General features: G+C 33.7%; 1 protein-coding gene across 1 annotated transcript in view; it reads right to left on the bottom strand.

Moving 5' to 3' along the window:
* Positions 1–26,686, bottom strand: part of HDX (highly divergent homeobox) — a 150,427-nt gene that overhangs the window by 3,488 nt on the left and 120,253 nt on the right. Inside the window, exons 5-8 of the mRNA XM_060087754.1 lie at positions 21,252–21,459; positions 9,759–9,838; positions 6,825–6,908; positions 1,359–1,481 (exon numbers count right to left, since the gene is read on the bottom strand). Coding sequence (XP_059943737.1) covers positions 1,359–1,481; positions 6,825–6,908; positions 9,759–9,838; positions 21,252–21,459 — 495 coding nt within the window. The remainder of the gene's footprint in view (positions 1–1,358; positions 1,482–6,824; positions 6,909–9,758; positions 9,839–21,251; positions 21,460–26,686) is intronic.

Genomic DNA, 26,686 nt, shown 5'->3' with positions numbered 1-26,686 from the left:
TGTACATGCTGGTTTAAGCCTCATGAGTAAATTATTTTATAGTTTAAATTTTGTGGTTCAGTACTTTGGTGAAATATATAAGGACTTTTTTCTTATAAAAAAAGGAGAATTGTTGGGTGCTAAGACACTAATCTTTTTCCCTAGATATAACTCGGTTAGGCTACATATGTGCAGTCTTGCTTGAATATAAGGGATAAATGTTTGTACTCTGGCTGAATAAAAAACTCTGATACTGCTTAATTAATGGTTACCTGTGTGACATACTACTTCCACTGAATTTCTCTGATAAAGAATCAACATGGTAGTATACAACTCAGAGGCAAATTTGGTTTCTTTTAGTATTAAATGGAATATTTAACATAATTCTATATTCCTTTTTATCAAGATTAATAAATTATTTCACAAATTTTAACTGAAAAAATGAGACAGAAAATGTGCTTTGGGAGGAATTTGTAAACCAAAATCCACAGCGACAAACAAAAGATATTACATTTCATCTTTGGGGTAGAGCAGGGGTCCCCAACCCCTAGGCTGTGGACTGGTGCCTGTCTTCGACATGTTAGGAACTGGACCACACAGCAGGATGTGAGCAGCGGGTGCGAGAGTGAAGCTTCATCTGCCCCTTATCTCACCATCGCTCCCCATCCCTCGCATTGCCACCTGAATCACCCCCCCCCCCACAACCACCTGGTCCGTGGAAAAATTGTCTTCCATGAAACCAATTCTTGGTGCCAAAATGGTTGGGGACCGCAGGGGTAGAGGAATCAAACACTATCGTTAAATTGGGAAAAGTGAATGCTGCACTGTGGTCACAAAGAATTTCACAAAGTAATTTCACGTTTTTTTAGTGATGAGCAACATATCATGAAATAAAAAGTATTCAAACACTTGTGAACTCTAGTAGGGGCTGGAAGGTAACTGAAATCCAGAAGACAGGCAAATGCCTTACTTCTTTCATTCACAAAAGGTCCCAAAATACGTGCCTCTCCAGTTAGTGTAGCCCCATCTCTACAAACATTTTGAGAATTTCTTTAAAACTAATTAAATGAAATGATATTAACAAGATGGGGAATACAGTCAATAATTATGTAGAAAATATTTCAAATGTTTTCCCTACTTAATGGTGGCTTGGAATTAACAAAGTATGTTAATCAGTTATTTTGATTTTCCACTAAAGTAGCACACAAAATCTGAGTATTTTTCCCAGTAAAACTGTGCTTTAAAAAAAGTCACAAAGTAACAACTTCTTCCTTGATGCCAAGTAGGAATGAGGTATAAAAAAAAATGTAGAACCCAAGTGTGACATGCTACTTTTCAGCATGATACATTACAGCTTACTATTCTCTTCTGTCACTTACCTGCTGTTGTTCCTTATCATCAGCTTTTATAGCTAGTATCAAGCTTCTTACAAACGTCTGAAGTTTAAAATATTTTTGTTTTTGAATCTCTAGCTCACTTTCAATGAATCTGACTTCTTCATTCTGAAGGAGAAAATATCGAATAATACAATTGCTGTATGCAAACCTAGGACTGTACATGTTTGATGTACAATAAATTTTTTTAAAAGCAATCAACTTAGAGGGACAATAAAGAAGATAACATTTTAGCATAAACGAATATAAAGCACATAAGTACATTATCCTTTTACTCAAAGGCCGCCTTTTAAGCAAATCACCAACAGAAAATAATCTGCAAGGTCAAAAATCCAATCAAATAAATTCCAGTAAGAGAAAAATCAAGAAACAGTTGTCCTCTTGGAAAGACTCCTCCTACATTAAACCTAATTAGCATTTGGATTAGGATTAATAATAGAGCTCAATTAACCCCAAGTAAAGAGCGATAGCAGATGCAGTAATGCTGAATGTACCATTCCCAAAGCCAAATACTGAGGTTATTATTTTGTACCAAGAAAGGACTCAAATTGTTAATAAGACTGTCTTAAGTAGTTTGCTGAGGCCCCCACCTTTATGTAAGAGTTTGTTATTTAGAAAATATCTCCAAAATTACCACTGATTTGAAACCCAGTCTCCACTATTTTTCCTAGTTGTGTAGGAAAAGAACAATAGACTAGGTTTGGGGAGGATTTTAGTGCCAGGTCTACTGATAATTGTGTAAACTTGGGCAGGCCAATTAAACTGTTATTCTATTTACTCATCAATAAAATGGACATAATACTAGCAGTCTTTGGGAATTCTAGCTTGAGGGTTATAAGGTTCAAATAAGATAATGGCCATGAAATTGCTCTGAATAGATTTACTATTTAAGCTACAATAGTCAAGAAAGTGTGGTATTGTCAAAAGGGTGAACATATAGATCAATGGACAGAACAGAGAGTCCAGAAATATTTATTATATATTACTTTATACATATATAATACATACCTACATATATATGTGCATACACATATATATTTGGTTGATATTTGATGAAGGTGCTGAAGTAATTCAATGGACAAAGAAAGAACAGTCTTTCAAAAAACAGTGGTTGAACAACTGTAAATCCATAACCCCTCCAAAAATGATTATTAACCCTTACCTTACACAATATACAAAATTTAATAAGAAATGGATCATAGGCCTAAATGTAGAACCTAAAACAATAAAACTTCTAGAGGAAAAAAATCTTTATGCCCTTGGGTTAGGCAAAGATTTTTCAATAGGACACAAAAAACATGAAACTTAAAAGAAGGATTTCATAAAAAAACAAAAAAACAAAAGAACCTTTGCTTTTCAAAAGACACTTAAGAAAGTAAAAATACATGCTACATATTAGGAGAAAAAAATTGTAAATCACATATCTGATAAAGGACTTGCATTCCGATTACATAAAGAACTCTTGCAGCACAAATATAGGACCAGCAACAGAATAAAAAGCAGGCAAAATATTTGAACATACACTTTATCAAAGAAGAAATGTGAATGGCCAATAAATATGTGAAAAATGCTTAATATTGTTTATCGTTAAGGAAATGCAAACTAAAATCACAAAGAGATACTACCACGAACAGACTACAATGGCTAATGTTAAAGAGACTGACAATAGCAAGTACTGATGAGAATGTGGAGCAATTAGAAGTCTCATACTTTGTTGGTGGGAGTGTAAAGCAGTACAGCAACTTTGGAAAATGTTTTGGCAGTTTCTTATAAAATTAAACATACTCTTTTTTACCATCTGACTCAGCAATCCTACTCTTAAGTATTTACCCAAGGGAAATGAAAACACATGTCCACAAAAAGACAGACATGAATATTCATAGCAGCTTTATTCATAATAGCCCCAAACTAGAAGTAACACAAATGTTCATCAGCAGATGAATAACACATTGTGTTCATGGTTACACAACTGTGTCCAATTGTCAAAACTAAATGTATGAAAAGGTGAATTTTATTGTATGTAACTTATATATCAAAAAACCTGATTAAAAATTTATTACCCAGCCCTCTTGCCAAAAACTTGAAAATAAGCTGTACATATTCTCTGCAACCAGAGAATCTGTCTCAAAGAGCATAGCAGGACCTTTAACAACATTTGCTCAAAAAGCTGCATAAAATACATTAAAATTAGTTAATTCTATGGGCATTCTTGTTTCAATTGAGAGGTTACAGTTGTATTCGTTATATTCTGTCTATGAATATGTTTACTGCATCAATTATTTTATCAACTCAGTTTAGAACTTATTTTACCTAATAAAACTGCTTCTTTTTAAGACCATTTAATATCAAGTGAATGATCTGTAAATGATGATTCAAGATAAATTCCTTGTTCAAAGGCACTCTACAGTAATCTAAGTTATAAGTAAGCATTATAATAAAATTCCACTTGCTCCTGCTATAATACACTTGACTAATTCTAAACTTTTTGTATTTTTAGTATTCATTGTCAGAACAGCAGTATTAGTAAAGTGCTGACCAGGAAGTCTTTTTGAATACAGGAGATATCTATCATCATTATCATAGTATCGTTTGAAAGTGCAGTCCTTTTGAGCTACACTCACAGTCCATTAGAAAACATTTTAAAACCAGTAATTCACATTTGCAAAAGTCAGGAAGCATCTTTTGGTATGCAGATCTCTAATTTCTCATGCAAATATTCCTCCTCCTCAGTATTTATGCAATGTTTTTAAAACATAAACAGCTTTAAGATAATTTAATATTTCAGACATTTTCTTCTTGGAGCTGCTTTTTGCAAGCCTATTAAACACTTCCTAGATTACAGGCAGTAATTTATGTGTACTTTCGAGATTTTCTGCAGCAAATGGTTTGCGAGAGGAACTAGTAAGATAACATCAGTCACTGCATTTCATGAAAAAAGACCTAGCTCATTTTTCTTTTTAAAATCTTCCCTACATTCCCATTAAACTTTGTCAATTCTCCAAGATAACTGTAGGGAGCACTCAAGGCTTCATGTGGACTGGGGCTTTGATATCTGAGTAGGCTATTAATGGATGCCAAACATGAGGTGTTATTTTATGATATAGCTACTCATGCCTCAGAAACTCAGCTCATCAACTTCTGTTATAAGCATTTGGGGTTAGTTAGAACTCTTAGCAATATGGATTTCTAGCAAATATCTCAGTCAGAAACTCCACTATGCCCACACTGAATAGTGATGTTTGCATGGTAGTAATTACCAAACACACATAAAAAACATTCTTTCATTTTGCTACATTGAATCCCAAGAACAACGAGAGATTGTTCAATTTAGTGTGTGGGGGAAATAAGTTATAATAATCCAGCTGCGGGTCTTAATTGATTTTATATAAATGAGCACTTGCATAATAATATTAAAAGTATTTCCAAGGATAAATTAATTTATTCACTCACTCGGGAACTAGTTACTGGACACCTATGTCCTAGGCACTAGACCAGGTAACATATACGTGAATAAGATAAGTATCTACAAGAAGCTTATGATGAATATATTCAAAAAACCAGCAAGGTGATTTTGATCCCCAAACAAAAAACACTAGCATGTGTATGCAAATAGAATAAAACAATGTTCTGTCAAGGAAGATTGAATTTCCAAACTGGTAAGTCTATTTTATTTATTTATTTATTTTTCTGGCTGCACTACATGGCATTCAGGATCTTAGTTCCCTGGCCAGGGATCGAACCTGTGCCCCATGCACTGGGAGTGCAGAGTCTTAACCACTGGACCACTAGGGAAGTCCCTGGTAAGGCTATTTTAAATCAACTTACTGAAATCAGCAATGAGAACTCTATATGAGGTTTCACTTACACTTACTTCAGAATTAAGGTAACAAAATTCACTGATGAAGTGAACTGAAATATCTTAAATAATGATTATAAAGTGACATATTTTCTATATAGGTGCTAATTTTTGAGAGTTAAATAAAAGTTCATGTAGGATGGTGATGTTTTATAAAAGATATCCTAGTAAGTTAGGGAAAGAACCCTTGTTCCCACAGCATTTACCAAAATGGAAAACACTGGATCATTAATTGTCCTTTAGAAGTCAATGAAAATGATAATTGAAATTTCTGGGCTGGATACTCTGGCCTGCCCAGGTCTTCAGCTTGAAACCTTCTCAAGTGTGCTGGTGCCCCAGAGGGGAAAGGTACAAGAAAGAATCCTCTGAGTTCTGGGCCCAGCCCTATCTGAACTGTTTGTGTGTACTAAGTGGAGCACACTTAACAGCTGTGCAATCCAGTCCTCTCGTCTGTACTTTCCATAGCCTATGCCAAGTGGTGGCTTGCAGAGCCATTTTAATTCTGAACTGGGCATTTAGAAGTATTATATGACCATGTAGGAGAGATTACAAGGGTCTCCTGTACTTCAGAACCAACAACTTTATAATTTTATTAGTTGAAAATACAGTTTAAATATAGGATTATATTGTGCTCTTTGACAACTTAGCAAATAAATTTCAAAAACTAATTTCCTTCTGTGTTTACAATGTTCAATATTTTAAAGTCTGACATGTTATGAACATTTGGAAAACAGAATCTGTTGAATGACATAACTTTCAATCATAGTAAAACTGAAAAGATTTTTGAGAAAATGACAGCTGTTGTCTTTTCTGATTAAATGTTATTTATTGTTAACATCTTAAGATTACTAGTCTCTGCTTTGAAGATGTATGATATTCAAGAAAATAACTTCTGTGTATGAAAGGAATGAATATGTTGCCAAATTTCAGAAGGCCCCAAATTACCTAGTAAGACAGGATATTGATTAACAAAGGGAAAACAATTACACATCTATGCAGAAAACATATTGACATATAGACTGATAGCTTATGTCAAAATTTAATAAAAACAAAATTATGTATGGCACACTGTCAAAGTAAGTCTTTCAGTTCAGTAACAAGTGACATTAAGAAAAGGTCATTTCTATTCATATTCATTCAGTATTTGCTTTGGGGATTGTTTTTAAACTTCTAAAACAGGTATATTGTTATATTCAAAAAAAAGAGTCTTCAGAAATTGAAATTCAAGATAAAATTAGCAAGGGACACTGGAAAAAATATCCCCTTTACCATCATCTAAAAATGAATATGGGCTTTAAAAAAACATTGTCATACATTTCACATTAACCACCACTATGCCTCATCTTGCCATACACCATCAATAATTACTCCTGCTCATCAAACTGTGCTTAAACCCATAACCGCTAAACCAGCCAGCATTAATGAAAATGTCCAGCACTCTGATTGATATCCAAGTGCCTGAGAGAGTCAATGCAGAGTCCCAGTATACCTAATTTATCAAATGGAAGTGAAATAAACTGGTACATAGGTACTGTAAAAGTCTGCCTCCTTTAATACATCCTCTTAAAAAATTCAGAATCTGAAAATAATTTTACCTTATAATCCAAGAGAGAATTCACTTGTTCTATTTCAGAATTACTTATCATGTCACTTTCTTCATCATCAATAATTTCTATTTTCTGTAACACAAGTAAAGAAGTTTCCTAAATATATATCTGATCATCACTATACTCAATAATGTATAGAGCATTCAATATTCAGTTTTAGTGATGGGGTTATCTAGTATAAGTTATCCAGAATAACTCTAACTGACTAGCTCCTCAGCTTTACACCCAGTATGTGTCTGAGCCGCCTCCCTTAGTAACAGAAAATGATTGTAATACTATTTAAAACAGAAAAAAAAAACACTTTCACAATATCCCTGAAAAAATAGGCATTCAAACTCTGCTTAAATAGTGCCCTCCAGGAAGGGAGCTTGCTTCCTATAAGGGTAGTCTATTTAATGATAACCAAATTTAATTCGTTGGAAGGGCTTTCTTTTTTAAGTTTCCATATATCTCTTTGCAACTTGTAATGTAAAATATCAACATATGACATGCATTGCAAAGTCAAATACACTTTTTTTTTAAATTCACTTATTTATGGCACTCCATTAGTTATACAATTGAAAGCAGATATTTATAATGTAATGGCGAAAAGAGCAGGATGATTTGTTTTCTTCACTAGACAGTAAGGCAGAGAAGAGAGCAAGAACAAGACACACACTAAACTGCCCTTGGCTTTAGAATTAAGATACAGCATAATTTGTACAGTATCTCGCACACAGTAGGTACTAATTAAATATTTGTGAAAAGAATGAACAAAACAGCTTAGCACTGATGGAAAAAAAAATGACCAATAAGCTCCAACCATGGAGGAAAGGCAAGTTCTCTAATTATAAACCTTTTTTTTTAAAGCAAAAGCAAAATGAAAAAACAAAATCGGTTTTAATTTTTCTTCTGCATATGAAAAACACAGTTAAGAAAAAACACTTTTAAAGATATAAATCCTGCCAACCCAAAAGAAAATTTAAAAAGAAAAACTAAGCTAGAGTTAGTCACTAGGCAGTCTTTTAAGAACAATCACATTAATAGCAACATGTCGTAGGCAGAATTTGAAATCAAGTTTCCTACCCAGCAATATATATGTTGATTAAAAATCACAAATGAACTGGGAATTATCATATTTGATATATTGCCTATGAGGATATGATACCATAATAGCGTTTGTGACCTGCAGGCTTCTGAGTCAGGAGGATAGCTGTAATGAAGTTTCTTTCTACTGCTGCCTGGAGATGAATCTAATGTTTTGTTTTCTATTATAGTCACTATAAACTTGGGGCTTAATCATGTCAGCTCTCACCAGAATGCAGATTTGATATCTTTTTTGATGTTGTTTTTTAGATTTTTCCATTGGGATTGGTTCTGGGAAAAAAAAAGCTAAGTAATCCAGGGAGGAAGGCCCCAAGGGCCACTGTATAGATTTGCACATATAAATAGGTCTTGTGTGTCTTTGTGATTTGTCATCCATGAATAATTGGGGACACTCAAAAGTTATAGGCAGAGGAGATCAACTTTTGAAAGTTTGGTGTTTTGTCTCTGAAAATCAATTGCTCTTGAAAAATTAGGTGCCTAAGTTACTCTGAGTCATCCCATGCCATGACTCCATTCATTATCTTCAAATGTCTGCCACAGGGGAGATCCAATGCTGAGAAATTCAGACTAAAAATGAGCATGTCTTTAGGGGAAAAGAGTTCCAATTTGTAAATAATTGTATATAATTTGTAATAGTATTACTCAAATCTGGAGCAAAGGAGATTATTACTTGGTGGAATTAAGAATATTAGCACTATTAATAATTGCAGAAAACAATTATTACTAGCTATCTAATGAAAACACAGCTTTGCCTCAGAATAAAAGTGTGTTTTCCTATATGCCCATTGAATTTACTCTTATAAGGGTCAAATATAAACTTAAATCAGGACTGAAATCAGTAAAATGCAATCCTAAGCTACACTCTGCATGTGGAAAACACTGTTATATATTGTCGATATCTAACAAAAAAAGAACAAAACTGTATTTTATGTGCTCAACTTTTATTAAGGAGATGCGACAGAATTATAGTGTCAGATAAATAATGTTTGTAATGGGAGCCAGGGTAAATCTTGAAGTTACAGCCATTTTGTTACAGAAAAATCCATTATAGGGACAATTTGTAAAGTTTGCAATCAAGCACAAACACAAAACACTGATTCAAAAGCAAAAGCAAAAGCACAATGACATTTGCCTTTATGTCTGACTTTAGGTTAATACCATATTGATTTCTGTATTATTTGATGGAGTCAGAATATAAACAGATGCTGCTAATACAGCTGCTTAGAGAAGATCTCTACATATCAATGTTTACATTTTCACAAAACTCAGTTTAATCCACATGTAGGCTGTGTCTGCTTGCTATTCAGTTTCTTAATATTGCCTTTCTTCCATTGTTGTAATTTTTAAGATGACTAGCAGAGTCCAATTTAACTAAAAAGAAGAAAAGTTTCCAAAAACAGTATAGATAGGTATGGTCTGAACAAAGAACACAAGAATCAGGAATCCTTGGATACAAGTCCCAGAACTAAGAAAGTCTTCCTCCATGGTCTCAGGCTAAACTTTTTTAACTCTGCCATCTGTCAAATGAGAAAAAATCTGCTCTTTGCTAAATGTGTTGAAGCAAAATAACTTGTTATGTATAAAATGTCACATGTGTAATAAGCATTAGGTTTTTATATTTGCAAAGCTCCTAAATCAAAAAAACGGTACAAATTACATCACTTTAAATTTCATTTATTAAACCCTATAAGATATATCATTGCACTGGTAACAGATCCGTTTTGGTTTGTGAAGTGGAGCAAGACTTTATTCTGACAACGTTGATATTGTCACCAACTGGAAACAAATCCTTGGAATCCATCATATAATGAGGAAAGAATTTCAAAATGTACATACCACATTATCTGCAGATACTGTATGGTGGTTCTCCTCCTTATGAGCCCTTGCCTCATTTAGAACAACTTCACTGGACTCCTCTACAGAAACAAAGAAGGCCATGATTTCATTTTTCATTCCTTAAAACTTTATTGAGAATGCTTTTTTCAAAATCACTTAAATATTTTATCTATTGTAAAAAGACACAAATGGCAATTCTACTTCTAACAATGTATTCTAAGGAAATAAGTGTGGATGGATTTGAATTTAAGGATGGTCATCACTGTGCTGTTTATAATTTTAAAAAATGAAGTAACCTATATGCTTAACAATGAAGGCTTGGATAAATCATGTAGGGCTTATCCTTACAATAAATACTAGAAAGCCACTAAAAATGAAGTAGAATAGTTGATAATAGAATATTCATGATCTATTGGAAAGAGAAAAACTGAAGGTGACAAAATCTACTCTATAGGTACACTGTGATCTTAATTTTATACAAGGAAAAAAGTATACATTGTCATGGAGAAAAGAAAGACAGACGTTATTTACACCAAAACATTACCATTATTATTTCTGATTGAAATTACAGGCAACTTTTATTACTCTTTATTTTGTCTAATTTACTTGCTTTAATAATTCTTATTTTCTTTCATTTGCTTATTTATATTTAAATATTTTCTATAATAAACATGCATTGCTCATTTTAATAAGAAAAAAGGGATACAAATAATGTTCAAATACATGATAAAAGCTATAAATATAGTACATTTTCAATTTTGTAAAAAGGGATGTGTATATGAGTGTACACACACACACAAACAATCCTGTATATCTGCAGAGAAAACACTGCATAAATATTCTCTCACCCCAATTTCAAGAGAGGATATCACTGAGGGGTAGGAATATTTCTAACTTTTTCATTGTATGTTCCAATATTTTATATAATGAACATGTATTCCTTTTATGATCAAAATTTAGTATTCTGATACTGTAGGGGGTGTGGACAATATGGCAGAGTAGGAAGACCCTGAGCTCACCTTCTCCCATGGGCACACCAAAATTTCAACTATTTCAGAGCAGCTATCCATGAGAGCAACATGAAGAGTAGCAGGAAAGAATCTTTACTGCTAGACATATAATGAAGGAGCCACAAGAAGAGGAGTAGGAGGGACGAAGACACAGTATAGTGAAGACCCATACACCTGAGGAAGGTGACCCACAAGCAGGAGGAAAATTATAATTGCAGAGGTTCTCCCCAAGGAGCAAGGGATGGAAGCCCCACATCAGGCTCCTCAGCCCAGAGGTCCTGCACTGGGAAGTTGAGCCACCCGGAAAGTTCGGCTTTGAAGGGCAGCAGGGCTTATTTTCAGGAGAGCCAGAGGGCTGTGGGGAAAAGACTCCACTCTTAAAGGGCACACACAAAATCTCACACCCTCCAAGATCCGGGGCAGAAGCAGTAATTTGAAAGGAGCCTGGATCAGATGTACTTGCTGATCTTGGAGAGCCTCCTGGAGAAGCAGGAGGCAATTAAAACTCATCTTGGAGACACAGACGCTGGTAGCAGCCATTTGGGAGAGTTCATTCCACCATAAGGGCACTGGTGCTGGTAAGCACTACTTTGGAATCCCCACTCTAGCTTATTAGTGCCAGGACCCACCCTGCCCACCAGCCGGTGGACACCAGTTCTGGGATACCCCAGGCCAAACAGCTAGCCAGGAAGGGACAGCCTCACCCATGAGCAGGCTGACTGCCTTAGGATCTCCTAAGCTCCCAGCTGCTCCAGGACCTGACTACATCCACCAGAGTGCCCAGGACCTGGCCCAGGTCTCCAGTGCACCTGTGCAAAACCCAGGACTCCCAGGGCCTATAGCCAGAGACTGTGGGACACAACTCTGCCCATCAGTGAGTGACACTGTCACCACTTATATTCAACATAGTATTGGAAGTCCTAGACATAGCAATCAGATAAGAAAAAGAAATAAAAGACAACTAAATTGGAAAGGAACAAGGAAAGTTGTTACTGTTTGCAGATGATACAACACTATACATAGAAAATACTAAAAATACCACTAAAAACTACAAGAACTCGTCAATGAATTTGGTAAAGTTGCAAGATAGCAAATTAATATGCAGAAATCTGTTGTGTTTCTATACAGAGTGAACTACCAGAAAGAGAATTTATGAAAACAATCTCATTCACAATAACATCAAAAAGAATAAATTACCAAGGAATACATCTAAGGAGGTAAAAGATCTGTACTCTGAAAATTATAAGATACTGAGGAAAGAAATTGAAGATGACAAAACAGATGGAAAGAAATTCTGCATTCATGGGTTGGAAGAATTAATATTGTTAAAAGAACCATACTGCCCAAAGCAATCTACAAATTCAATGTATTCCCTACCAAAATACCAATGGCATTTTTCAAAGAACTAGAAAAAATAATTCTAAAATTTGTATGGAAACACAAAAGGCCCCAAATAGCTGAAATAATCTTAATAAAGAAGAACAAAACAAGAAGTAGCAAGCTCCCTGATTTCATTATATACTACAAAGCTACAGTAATGAACAGTAAGATTCTAGCACAAAAATAGATACATAGATCAACAGAATCAAACAGAGAGCCCAGAAATGAACCCATGCTTATAAGGGCAATTAATCTATGACCAGGGAGGCAAGAATATACAATAGGGAAAGTACAGCTTCTTCAATAAATAGTGTTTAAAAAATTAGTCAGCTACATAGAAAATAATCAAAATAGAATAATATCTCACACCATATACAAAAACTCAAAACAGATTAAAGGTTTAACTGTAAGACCTGATATTATAAAACTTCTAGAAGAAAACATAGGTAATAAGTTCTTTGACATCAGTCTTAGCCGTATTTTTTTGGATATATATCCTCAGTCAAGGAAAACAAAAGCAAAAATAAACAAATGAGACTACATCAAACTAAAAAGCTTTTGCACAGTAAAGGAACCTGTCAACAAAGCGTAAAGGCCGCCTACTGAATGGGAGAAAATATTTGCAAAGGATGTATCCAATAAGGGGTTAAGGTCCAAAATATACAAAGATCTCATACAACTCAATATCAATAATACAAACAACCCAAGTAAAAAATGAGTAGAGGACCTGAATAGACATTTTTTTGAAGAAGAAGACATACAGATGACCAACAGGAAAAGATGCTCAACATCACTAATCATCAGGGAAATGCAAATCAAAACCATGGTGAGATATCACTTCACATCTGTCAGAATGTCTATTATCAAAAAGGCAAGAAATAACAACTGTTGGTGAGGATGGGGAGAGAAGGGAACACTCGTGTACTGTTAGTGGGAATGTACATTGGTGCTGGCAGATACTATGGAAAACAGCATGGAGACTCCTCAAAAATTAAAAATAAAACTATGATATGATCTAGCAATTCCACTTCTGGGTATTCACCAAAGAAAATGAGAACACTAATTCAAAAAGATATATGCACCCCTATGTTCATTGCAGCATTGCTTACAATAGCCAAGAAATTGAAGCAACTTAAGTGCCCATTGATAGATGAATGGATAAAGAAAAATCCGGTACACACACACACACACACACACACACACACACAGTGGAATATTACTCAGCCATAAAAAGAATGAAATATTTCCATTTGCAAAAACATGGATGGGCCTAGAGGGTATTATGCTAAATAAAATAAGTCAAACAGTGAATGACAAATACTGTGTGGTTTCACTTATATGTGGAATCTAAAAAACAAAACAGATGAACAAACTAATCAAAAAGAAATAGAGTCATAGATACAGGGAACAAATAGGTGGTTGTCAGATGGGGTGGGGTGTGGGCAGGAGAGAAATAGTTGAGGAAGTTTAACTGGTAGAAACTTTCAATTACAAAATAAATTAGTTACAGGTATGAAATGTACAGTGTGGGGAATTACAGTCAATAATTATGTAATATCTTTGTAGTGACAGATGACAACAATACTTGTCATGGTGAACGTTTTGAAGTGTATAGAAATATTGAATCACTATTTGTTATATCAGGAATTAACAAAGCATTAGAGGTCAATTATACTTCACGAACAAACAAACTCATACAAAAAGATAGCAGATTTGTGGCTACCAGAGGCAGGGGGTGTGTGGATGGGAGATTGGATGAAGGTGGTCAAAAGGTACAAACTTCCAGTTATAAGATAAATAAATACTAGGGATGTAATGTACAACATAATAAAGATAATTAACACTGCTGTGTGTTATAAATGAAAATTGTTAAGAGAGTAAATCCTAAGAGCTCTCATCACAAGGAAAAAAACATTTTTTTTTCTATTTCTTTAATGTTGTTTCTATATGAGGTGGGGGATTTTTACTAAAATTTTTGTGGTAATCATTTGATGATGTATGTAAGTTGAATTATTATGTTGTACACCTTAAACTTATACTGTGCTGTAGGTCAATTATATCTCAACAAAACTTGAAAAAGAAGTTTGCATACTGTAAGTATGAATGAGTAGTCAATCCCTGGCTGTCATACTAATAAAACAGCAGTGAAATTAAAAAAAATAAAAACCTTGATAGTTTAAAAGTGAGAAAATAAAAAAAATATAAGAAAAATTAACCCAGAAAAACCAGTGTACTAAAATGTTCTCTGTGCTGAGCTAGGGGAAGTGGCTAATTCACAGTATAGTGTGTCTACAAGATAATCCTCTGTCTTAAGATTTTCCCTACCTCTATCCCTTAGAAAAATAGGCCTAATGTTTCTCTTTTTTTTCTGCACAGCCATGTCATAGATTATTTGGATAAATACTAGTGGAAGTTCTCAGCCCCTCGGTAATGAACAATTTATTTCACCATAGAAAGCAGAACAAAAATAGTTATCAGTTCTCCTAAGATTTTTTGAGTCCATTCCTTCCCATGGAAAGACATATAAGGGTGCAGTGTATGAACATGGGAAATGACTAGGAGGAAAACATTGCTCATCCAGGAACTCACATATGAGTGCATTGAGAATTAAAGATATTCAGGGAAGTTTTACCAGAGTTTTAATGCAAAGCCCACTAAAAATTCAATTGATTTTTTTTCTATAAAAGAGTGGTTCCTAATCCTCCTACACTGTGGGTGGGAATGTAAATTGGTACAGCCACTAAGGAGAACAGTATGGAGGTTCCCTAAAAAACTAAAAATTGAGCTATCATATGACCCTGCAATCACATTCCTGGGCATATATTGGGAGAAAAACATGGTCCAAAATGATACATGCACCCCAATGTTCATTTCAGCACTGTTTACAATAGCCAAGACATGGAAGCAGCCTTAATGTCCATTGACAGAAGAATGGATAAAGAAGATGTGGTACCCATATACAACGGAATATTACTCAGCCATAAAAAGAGAATGAAATAATGCTATTTGCAGCAAAATGGATGCACCTAGAGATTTTCATACTGAGTGAAGTAAGTCAGACAGAGAAAGAGAAATATCATATGATACCACTTATATGTGGAAACTAAAAAGAAATGATAAAAATGAACGTATTTACAAAACAGAAACAGAATCACAGACTTAGAGAATGAACTTATGGTTACCAGTGGGAGAAGGGTGGAGGGAAGGGATAGTTAGGGAGTTTGGGATTGACATGTACACACTGCTATATTTAAAAAGGATAACAGACAAGGACCTACTATTTAGCACAGGGATCTCTGCTCAATGTTATGTGGCAGCCTGGATGGGAGGGGAGACTGGGGGAGAATGGATACATGTATATGTATGGCTGAGTCGCTTTGCTGTGCAACTGAAACTATCACAACATTGTTAATCGACTATACTCTAATATAAAATAAAAAGTTTTAAAAAAGTGGTTCCTAGATAGAGGAAATTTTATTAATTATTAGGACATTTCAAATCACATTTCAAGTCCTGTGTAATCATCAACTAAATGAAATGAAGGAAGGGAAAATTGTCATCAGATTTAGATGCAGAGCTGGTATTAGTACTGGTGCCCTCAGAATAGGAGTTATATTGCTCATCAACAGATCTTTACTGGTATCATTCCTTAGAGGTTGGCCTTACATTTCTGTTCTCACTTGCTCATACCTTGGTACACAGTTCTGCTTTATCAGCAACAGATTGATTCATCATTTGATTCTTTTATAAGATGTATATAAAAACTGTTTTGAGGATTTCTAAAATAAAAAGGTATGAAATGATACAGCTGAATAAGGCATGTTTTCTTTTGCTTAGAGATAGCTTACACATTTTTAAATGTTTGAAAGCTAAATACTGTCAATATGTCTGGTTATTACTCAACAAAAGCAGCTCTCTTAATTGGAAAATAAATAAGTAGAATTACTAATCAGTGAAAACTCTAGAGGGCACTTTATGTGGTGGCCACATGGTCACACTAAGTAACTGTACGCAGAATTATCATTCATGTGCATATCCACATACATAATAGGTACAGCTGAAAAGAGGCTTTGTTATAAAATTTAATGAATTTAACATTATAGATATTGTTTCTTACTTTAGACATTTCACTTCTCAGAATAGTATAATTCTTTAAATTTGCTCAACCATAAATATATTTTTGTAGACACAAAACTTGAAATTAAGGAGCTGAGTCATCCATTACATTTGCTAAAGTTTTCAGTTAGGTGTGGGGGTGAATCCAGGTAGCCTTTTCGTTATCAATCTCAACCACATATCCTTTCACTTCACCTCCGCACATGGAAAGGCAAAGGAAATGGTAGAAGCGAAGGTGGGAAGTAGGAGGAAATTAGAGGTAAGTCAGAAGCTCTGTATCAGGGAAGTACCTACTCTCCCAGACGCAAAAGAATGGACTTGAAAGATCCATCTAAAGATCAAGAGCACTTTTTCGTGACTTTGGCTAACCCTGCCTTTTACTGTGTTTTAAAAAAATAATCCTTGTTTTTGCTTGTAGAGTTTTTTTCTAGAATATTTTAAAGTGATTTTAATTGTTTTTTGACATGTAAAATGTGAGCCCAGATTTAAAGACATTTTTTTTTCTTCTTAGACATTTAAAAGACTCTAATCCTATTGAATCAACAGCTGTATTATAAAGGACCCTGAGTTTCAAATTGTTAGTTTTTTGAAATAGTATGGGAAGCTACTCTGATTATCTTGCCTCCATATCTCTAAGATGTAATTAATGGAAACTCAAAGTAAACATACATTCGACTACATTTTCATAACTGGAAGAGAATATGGTCAGCATATTTTAAACGTATTATGTTAATCTAGGCCGGATGATACAATTCACTTAATTGTCACAAAAGAATCACACAGTTAAATCAGATTAGTATTCTCTGTCAGTAAAATGAGGATGATAACAGGACAGCACTAGTAGGAAGTCATACAGAAAAAGACTCTTTTCAGTATTTGAAAAAAAATTTTATGCTTTTATTTTGCAACTTCTGATGAGAATGAAAAGGTTACCATGCAGTTGTGACAAGTAAGCCACCGAGAGGAATCCTAGGCAATCTCACTTCCCATCAAGTGTTTTTTGATTCATGCATTAAATTCTCTCTCCTTTTTCTCATTAGATCTTGATTACTATGTCAGCTCTCTAGAGAGCACGCTATTAAATGACACAGGATGCTAGTGTAGGAGCAGTGGTCCATTAGCAACCTTAAAATTAACTCACTTTTTTTCCCATTAACTACTTTATTTTTTTAAAATTCCCTTTTAGGTGAGGAAGATGGAGTTGGGGAATGAAACTCCCCTTAAGAGCTTATGTAATTTCCTTTTATCAGAATATTTCCTCACAGCTCTCTGACCCACCTATAGAAACACACAAATCCCTACTTCCCCACTATCCCTCAAATAGTTGCCAGACATCATTCTCTAAGGATCTATTTAGAATCACTGAAATTATTTGTACACAAAAGCTGCACATAATTAACGTATACAATTTGGTGAATTTGAACTTGTATATACTTTTGTTATCACCACCACAATCCAGGTAATAAACGTATCCATCACCTCCAAAAGTTTCCTTGTGTCCCTTTTTTTTGTGTTACAAATGCTTAACATGATTTACCCTCTTAAGTTTTTAAGTATACAATCACTTATTACTAACTACAGGCACTGAGTTGTTCAGCAGTTCTCTGGAACTTACTCCTCTTCTGTAACTGTAACTTTATATCCATTGAACAACAGCTCCCCATATCCCTCTCCCTCCACTCCCTCATACCACTGTTCTATCGTCCACTTATATACCTTTAACCACTTTAGATGCCTTATATGAAAGGAATTTCTACTCAACCTCTATGAGATCATTGAGATAATGATGCCTCTTCCTTCTGAAATATTTTTCTTTCCTTGGTTTTGATAATAACATACTATCCTGATTCTCCTATATCTGAATGTTCTTTTAATGGCTCCTTTTTCTCCCCCAGAAATCTGGATATTTCTCAACACACTATCCTTGTCTCTCTTCCTTTTTTGTTTTCCATTTTGTCACCTAACTAAATCATCTATTTCTATGGCTAGACATTTTTTTTTTGGCCTCGATATGGGTGACTCCAATATTTCTTCTCATATCTTACCCCTTCTTCTGAGTTCCAGACCCATATTATCCAAGGGTCTGCTGGACAGCTCCACATGGATGTCCTGTCCTCATTTAAAACTCAGCACATGCAAAACTGCATTCATCTTCCCACATTATCCTATCCATTTAGTGCAGTAACAATAAAAATCTTAATTGAATTTGGGGAGGGGTATTGGGTAAAGGTATGAAGTAAGTTCATCTAGAAGAAACAGTGTACTACAAGAGCTAAGAATGAGAGCCTTGCCAGATCTTCAGATATCTTATAAAACCACAATTATAAGCAATCAGATCAATCTAACATAATAGGAAATCCAGAATTTAATCCATGTGTGTATGTATACATACATGAATTTATGTCTATCTATCTCTCTATTTCTCTATCATCAATCGATCAATCAATCAATCTATCTATCTATCTATCTTTGATTAAAAAAAGCTACACAAACTCACTGGAAAAATGGGGACTTATTCAACAAATAGTGTAGGGGCATTTGGTTAATCATTTGGAAAAACAAAATTAGGTATTGTCTTCACGAATCTTAAAGCAAAACAATTTCTAGGTGGGATAAATATCATGTTGTAAAAATGAAACCATAAGGATACATGAAGTAAATATGGGGTATGTTTACAAAATTGTAGTACAAGGAAGGATTTTGTAGTCCTGTCACCAAAGTCACAAACCATAAAGGAAAGAATTGGTATATTTAACAATATAAAAATTACAAACAAAAGTTCTGACATTTGAAAACCCCATAAGCAAATTTAGAAGGCAAAAATAAACTGGAAAATATAGTGTGAATACCCTGATTGATAAAATAAAAACAAACAAAATGGGCCAATGCAAAATTCTCTCTCTCTATTACAGATGCAACCCCCCACTATATATTATATGATTCATTGATATGAAATACCCAGAAAAGACAAATTAATATAGTCAGAAATCAGATCTGTGGTTGCCTAAGTTTGGAGGTGGGAGTGGCTACTGCCTGAAAATGGGCTCAAGAAATTTTGTGAAGTCGTGAAAATATTCTATAATTGGATTTTAGTGATTTGAAGAGATTATTCTAAAATTTGATTTTAGTGATGGTGATGGTTGTACAACTCTATAAACTTTACTGAAAATCATTGAATTCTACTTTTGCAATGGATGAATTTTATTCTATGTAAATTAAACCTCAATAAAAGTGTTCATAAAAAATGTGTAAGGAGAGGACTCTTTCTATGCTTGAAGTCAAATGAAAAATACCTCTCACGGACAAATGATATAATTACATGTTATTATTTGAATTCTCATTTAGGGAAGCACTGAGAAGTATTATAAAGATGATCTGGGCTAATTCCCTTATTTTGCAGATGAGAAAACTAAAGCCAGATGAATTAAATACTTTGCCTGAAGTCACACAATCAGCTAGTGGAAGATCTAGGACTCGTACACAGATTGTCCAACTACTAGTCTGGTATTTGTCACATTATACCATACTCTCCTTGATTACAATACATTTAAATTGCTCTAACCCAAATTGACTAGAATTCCAATAAAATTAAAACGATCATATACTATAATTTATGGATTGTTGTAATAACCAATATTTCGAATCATGGAGATCATTATTGTGATAGATGAGCGTCACTTTTTGTGATGACCATGTGGGAGACTGCTTAGGAGGAAGCATTAAAAATCAAAAAGGTAAAATACAAGTGTTGGTGAGGATATGGAAAAAGGGGTAGAGCCATTATGAAAAACAGTATGAAATTTCCTCAAAAAATTAAAAAAAGAAACTACCATATGATTCAGCGACTCCTCTTCTGGGTATATATCCAAAGGAAATGAAATCAGTACATCAAAGAGGTATCTGTGCTTCCATGGTCATTGCAGCATTCGTCACAGTAGTCAAGGTATGGAAACAACCTAAGTGTCCATTAACAGATGAATGGATAACGAAACTGTGGTATACATATACAATGGAATATTAGCCTTTAAAAAAAATCCTGCCATTTGCGACTGCTTGGATGAACCTAGAGGACAGTATGCTAACTGAAATAAGCCAAACACAGAAAGAAAAGCATTGCATGATCTCACATGTGGAATCAAAAAAAGTCAAATACATAGAAGTAGAGAGTAGAATGGTAGGTACCAGGGTGAGGAGGTGGGGAAAATGGGGAAATATTGGTCAAAGGGTACAAAATTGCAATTACATAGGATGAATAAGTCTAGATAACTAATGTAGAGCATGATGACTAAAGTTAACAATACAGTTGACCCTTGAACAATGTGGGGGTTACTGGCACCAACTCCCCTGCACAGTTAAAAATCCAAGTATAAATTTTGACTCCTCCAAAACTTAACTACTAATAGCCTACTGTTGACTAGAAGCCTTACCAATAACATAAACAGTTGATTAACAAATATTTTGTATGTTATATGTATATTACATATATTTTATGCATTCATGACATACCTTTTTCTTAACTTTTTTGATATTTCTAGGCTACAGGGTTTGTATGCAAGTTTTTCCAAATTGTTGCAAATCTCCAAAAAGTTTTGCAATGTATTTATTGAAAGTGGACCAGTGCAGTTCAAACCCATGTTGCTTAAAGGTCAACTGTACTACATTGTATGCTGGAAATTTGCTTTGGGAGTAGATTTCAGATGCTCTCACCACACACACACACACAAAGGTAACTATGTGAGGAGATGGGTATATTAATTAGCTTGACTGTAGTAATCATTTCACTATGTGCATGTATATCTAAATATGTTGCACACTTTAAATATATACAACTATTATTTTAAAATAGAATAAAAATATGTCTATTCTTTTCAAATGTTTAACCAAATGTTTTGACGACTTTAGATTTGAAGTGCGGTAAGCTGAAAAGCAAGTAAAAAAGCATCAAATTCACAAAAGATATCATTAGGAGGTGGAGCATATAAAATACCTTGCGAGCTTCCTTCAGACAAACAGATGGATACTTCATCATTTCTGTCATTATCCTCTCCTACTTCAGGACCAGCTTCCTCTCCTGGTGTGAGTGCAGATAAAGAACCAGATTCGGGTTGCTCAGAAAAATCAGCAGGGCCTCCTCTTGGAGGTGGAACTTCAATCCCCATTAAACGATATTTCCTTCTTCGATTCCCAATCCAAGTCTTTATAAGAGAAATAGAAGAGAAAGTTTTGTAAAAATAGAAACCTTAGCAGTTCTAGCCATTAAAATAATGAATGGATACTGCATAAAATATGATTAAAAAGAATAAGTAGGTACCTAGAATAATGCAGTTTTATTATTACTCAATAAGCTAAAATAAAAGTATTTGCTTTTATTTTAAAATACCTTATTAGAAGAAATATTTATCTAAATACTCAGACTTTCAAGCAACATGCAACCCGTCGCAGAACTTGTTTTTGTTTTTATTTCTGGTGAAAATCATCCACCAAATATTTCAAAAGAAACATGAATTGGTTCTTTTCTGAAAGGGACGAGACATGCAGCTCTAACTATAGTTCATATCCCATTTCCAATCTTGCTCTTTGTACGTGAAAATGTGTCTTCTAGTAACTTCGTTTGGCTCCATAATGACTACCTGCGTATTTTAAGTATTCTAAAATTGCATTTTATTAGATTTAGGACCAATATTTAAAACTTTTTATAGTAAAATAAATTTTGAGTTACAGGAAGTTGCAAAAATTTGTCTTCTTCACTCAGTTTCCTCCAATTTACATTTTACATAATTATAGCACCATAACAGAAAAAGGAAATTGATATTGTACAATATATGTGTACAATTCTATGTTCCTTTATCACACCATTCTTCTCCTCCCTCCCACCATCCTCAACCCCTGTCAACCACCAATCTGTTTTCCACCTCTATAGTTGTGTCATTTTGAGAATGTTATATAAACGGAGTCATACGGCATGTGAATTCAAAAATTTCAATAAATTGGCTTTTCTCATTCAGCTTAATTTCCTGGAAATTTATTAAAGTCACATATATCAATAGTCCATTCATTTTTATTGCTAAGTATTCTTCCATGATACTTACGTACCATTTTATTTCTGTTTCTTTGCAATGTTTTTTTAACCCTTCACTTGGAGGACACTTGGGTTGTTTCTAATTTTTGGCTATTATATACAACTAAAAGGCTTCTATGAACAGTCATGTACAGGTTTTTGTGCTGATGTAAGTTTTCATTTCTCTAAGATAAATGCCCAAGAATGTAACTGCTGGGTCAAATGGTAATTATATGTTTAATTTTAAAAGAAACTGCCAAATTGTTTCCATAAAAGTTGTACCATTTTATATTTCTACCAGCAATGTATGAGAGATCCAGTTTCTTGGCATTCTTGCCAGGACTTCGTATTATAAGTAATTATTTTTTTTTAGCTGTTCTCATTGGTGCATGTAGCAATAGATCATCAAATTCTTAATTTAATTTCCCTAATGGCTAGTGATGTTGAAAAACTTTTCATGTGCTTTTTGCCATCCATATATCAGTGAAATGTCTCTTGTCCATTTTGTAATTGTTTTTTCTTTAAAATTAAGTTTTGAAAGTACTTTATATATTCTAGATATGAATTTTTGTCAGATATGTGGTTTTGCAAAAATTTCTCCCATTCTGTAGCAGATATGAGTTCTTTGTCAGATATGTGGTTTGCAAATATTTTCTCCTCATCTGTAGCTTGTATTTTCATCATCCTGTTCTTTTGCAGCACAAAAGTTTTTGTTTTTTGTTTTTGTTTTTAATTTCGATGAAGTCAAAGCTACTGTTTTTTTTTTCTTTTATGGATTATGTTTTTAGTACTATTCCTAAGAATTCTTTACCAAGCCCTAGGCCACAAAGATTTTCTCCTATGTTATCTAAAATTTTTATAGCTTTATTTTTTACATTTAAATATCTGATCCATTATGAATGCACTTTGTATAAGTTGTGAGATTTACATCGAGGTTAATTTATGTTTTCCTATAGATATCCAATTGTTCCAGCACCATTTCTTGAAAAGACTTCCTCCATTGAATTGTTTTTGCACCTTTGTTAAAAATCAACTAAGTTGGCCATGGTTGTGCAGGACTATTTCTGGGCTCTTCATTCCATTCAAATGATCTATACGTCTTATCACCCTGCCAATACCACAGTCTTGGTTACTGTATTTATATAATAAGTCTCGAAATTGGGTAGATGGATTTCTTCCACTTTATTATTTTTGTCAAGAACTGTTTTAGTTATACTAGCATATTTCCTTTCCATGTGAAATTTAGAATTATCTTGTCTACATCAACAAACAACCTTGCTGGAATTTTATAGGAATTATGTTAAACCAGAATATCAATTTGGGGGGAATTTACATTTTTACTATGTCAAGTCTTCCAGTACATGAACACAAAATGTCTCTCCATTTATTTAGAATTTCTTTTATTTCTTTCATCAGTGTTTTGTAGTATTCATCATACAAGTCCTATACATGTTTTGTTAGAGTTACGTGTAAGTGTTTGATTTTTTGAGTGATTGCAAATAATTTATTAATATCTTAAATTTCAATTTCATTGCATTCATTTTTACTATATAGACATGCAATTGATTTTTATATGATTATCTTGTATCCAAAGACTTTGGTGAATTCACTTATTAGTTGTAAGAGTGTTTTGTAGATTCTTTAGGATTTTCTACACAGCTAATCATGTGTATCTTTTATTTCCTTTTCTTGATTTATTGTGCTGGTTAGAACTTCTACTACTATAGTGAATAAAGGTGGTTAGAGTGGACATCTTGTTTCTGGTCTCAGAGGGAAAGCATTCTATTTTTCACCATTAAAGTATGATGTTAGCTGTAGGTTTTGGGTACTTGTAGATTCTTTTTTGGGGAGTTTTTTGAATTCAATTTCTTTAATAGTTATAGGGCAACCTAAACATCCATTGACAGATGAATGGATAAACACGTGATATATATATACAATGGAATATTACTCAGCCATAAAAAAGAATGAAAATGCCATTTTCAGCAACACGGATGGGCCAAGAGATTATTGTATTAAGTGAAGTCAGACAGAGAAAGACAAATATCATATGATATCACTTATATGTGGAATCTAAAAAAATGATACAAAAGAACTTATTTACAAAACAGAAATAAGACTCACAGACATAGAAAACAAACTTATTACCAAAGGGGACAGTGGGGTGGGGGAAGAGATAAATTAGGAGTTTGGGATTAACATATATACACTATTATATATAAAATAGATAACCAACAACAATCTACTGTATAGCACAGGGTACTATATTCAATATCCTGTAATAACCTATAATGGAAAATAATCTGAAAAGTAATATATATATATGTATATATATGTATATGTATATGTATATATATATGTATATATACATATATATATACATATACATATACATATATATATACATATATATGTATATACATGTAACTGAATCACTTTGCTGTACACCTGAAACTAACACATTGTAAACTAACTATATTTCAATTAAAAAATGGTTAACAATAAATAAATGAATGTATATATTTTGATGCTATTCTTTAGATCCTGTTGTCCCTAGCAGATGTGAGTTCTTTCCACCCTTCACAGTCTTCTTATATTTGTTTAATATATAATGTCCAGGGATTTTAGTTGTACTTAATGGGAAGGATAGGGAAAATTATGTCTACTCCAACATTTTTTGGAAGCTGCATTCTAAAACCAATTTTACTCTCAAGTTTCTCATGTAATTTTCAAAAAGCTCATTTTATATGATTGGAGTTTGTAACCTTTATAACTTTGCCATATGACTCTACAAAGTAGAATTGCCACGCCAACCTACAAAGTGGAAGAATAATTCTTAAAACTTGTGTATTCTCTTTTAGTGTAGAAAGTCATTCAATAGCATTTCATAGTTTCAGATCTAAATTTGATTATGGTACCCTTTCTTTGTATACCAAGTAGAATTGCTTCTATACAACAAGGTCCACTTCAATACAAAACCACCTTAGATATTCTCTAATGTAAATTAAAAACATGAATAAAGTTAACTTTTACTTGGTAAGATTTTGCAAAAAAAAAATGCAGGGCAAAACAGAAGAACTATTCAGTTAGTCCAAGAAGATTAATTCTTCTTTATATATATATATTTTTTTGGTGGGGGCGTTTTCTCTTCAAATTCAGGATATGTAGTACCTTTGAGTATTTAGCATTCAGTGTTAAATGTGAAACCTGAAACACATGGATTGCTTTGTAGGCTCCCAAGTGAAAATTGCCTGGTAGAAAAGGAAAATATTTATGGATATTAATTTTCCTAGCTTTGCTAAATTCTCCCATAGGAGAAACACTATTTTAAAGAGTATGGTTCCATTTCAATTTCCCAGTATATGGTCTAATTGAGAATAAGCTACTAGACTTCAGAACAAGTAAAGAATTTCAACTTCTTACTAAAGTTCCATTAAATTGTCATGTACTTTCTCTATTTCCTGTCTTTGAATACTGACGCTTATCAAATACTGATGCTTCTTTTTTCACAATCATCTTAGCCACACATTATTGTAAAAATGATGGTGTGGGCAGAAGAAGAACGATACCAGTTTTCTTAGGATGATTTTGGCTTCCTTTGGGTCATAAAGGCTTGGGAAGAGAGAAGAGAACAGAAAACAGAAACCAATGTCCATTTATTTTCAACTCCTTTTTTCACCCTTCTTGGGAGAAATGAATGATTATATACTGTATAATGATAAAGGTATAATAATATGTGAACATGGGACTATATGGGAATTTATTACATACTAGGGGTGACATAGTTCGTCTCTGGATATTTCTCAAAACTGGAAGGCACCAGGACAATAATTCAGTATACAAACATAATCTTAATGGGTTTATTACATTTTCAAATAATCATAGACAATGGAAGGGATCTTAGAAACCAACGAGTTTAACCTTCCATTTAAGGTAAAAGTTCCTTCTTCAGCATTATAGGTGGATGGCTATTCAGTCTTTGCATGAAAATTTCAGGAACATGGAACATACTACTTTGCAAGGTTCCACAGTCCAGTTTTTTAATATATATTTTTTTTTCCCAAAAATGTTCTTCCTAAAACTGAATCAGTATCTATTGTTTTATTAATTCTAGGCCTTGGTTCCAGTTTTTCACTCTGGATCCACCTTACTCCAAATAGCCTCTTCTACATTCCAGCTATCAGTTATGCAAAGAGTATTTATTCCTATTTTTGGCTGTGCCATGTGGCTTGCAGAATCTCAGTTCCCCGACCTGGGATTGAACCCAGACCATGGCAGTGAAAGTGCCAAATTCTAATCACTAGGCCACCAGGGAATTCAAGTATTTATTCCTTTGTTTCAAAATAAATACCCATAATTTTGTA

This window comes from Mesoplodon densirostris, chromosome X (genome assembly GCF_025265405.1).
Source record: "Mesoplodon densirostris isolate mMesDen1 chromosome X, mMesDen1 primary haplotype, whole genome shotgun sequence".
Taxonomy (NCBI): Eukaryota; Metazoa; Chordata; class Mammalia; order Artiodactyla; family Ziphiidae; genus Mesoplodon; species Mesoplodon densirostris.
This window is presented reverse-complemented; position numbering and strand designations above follow the sequence as displayed.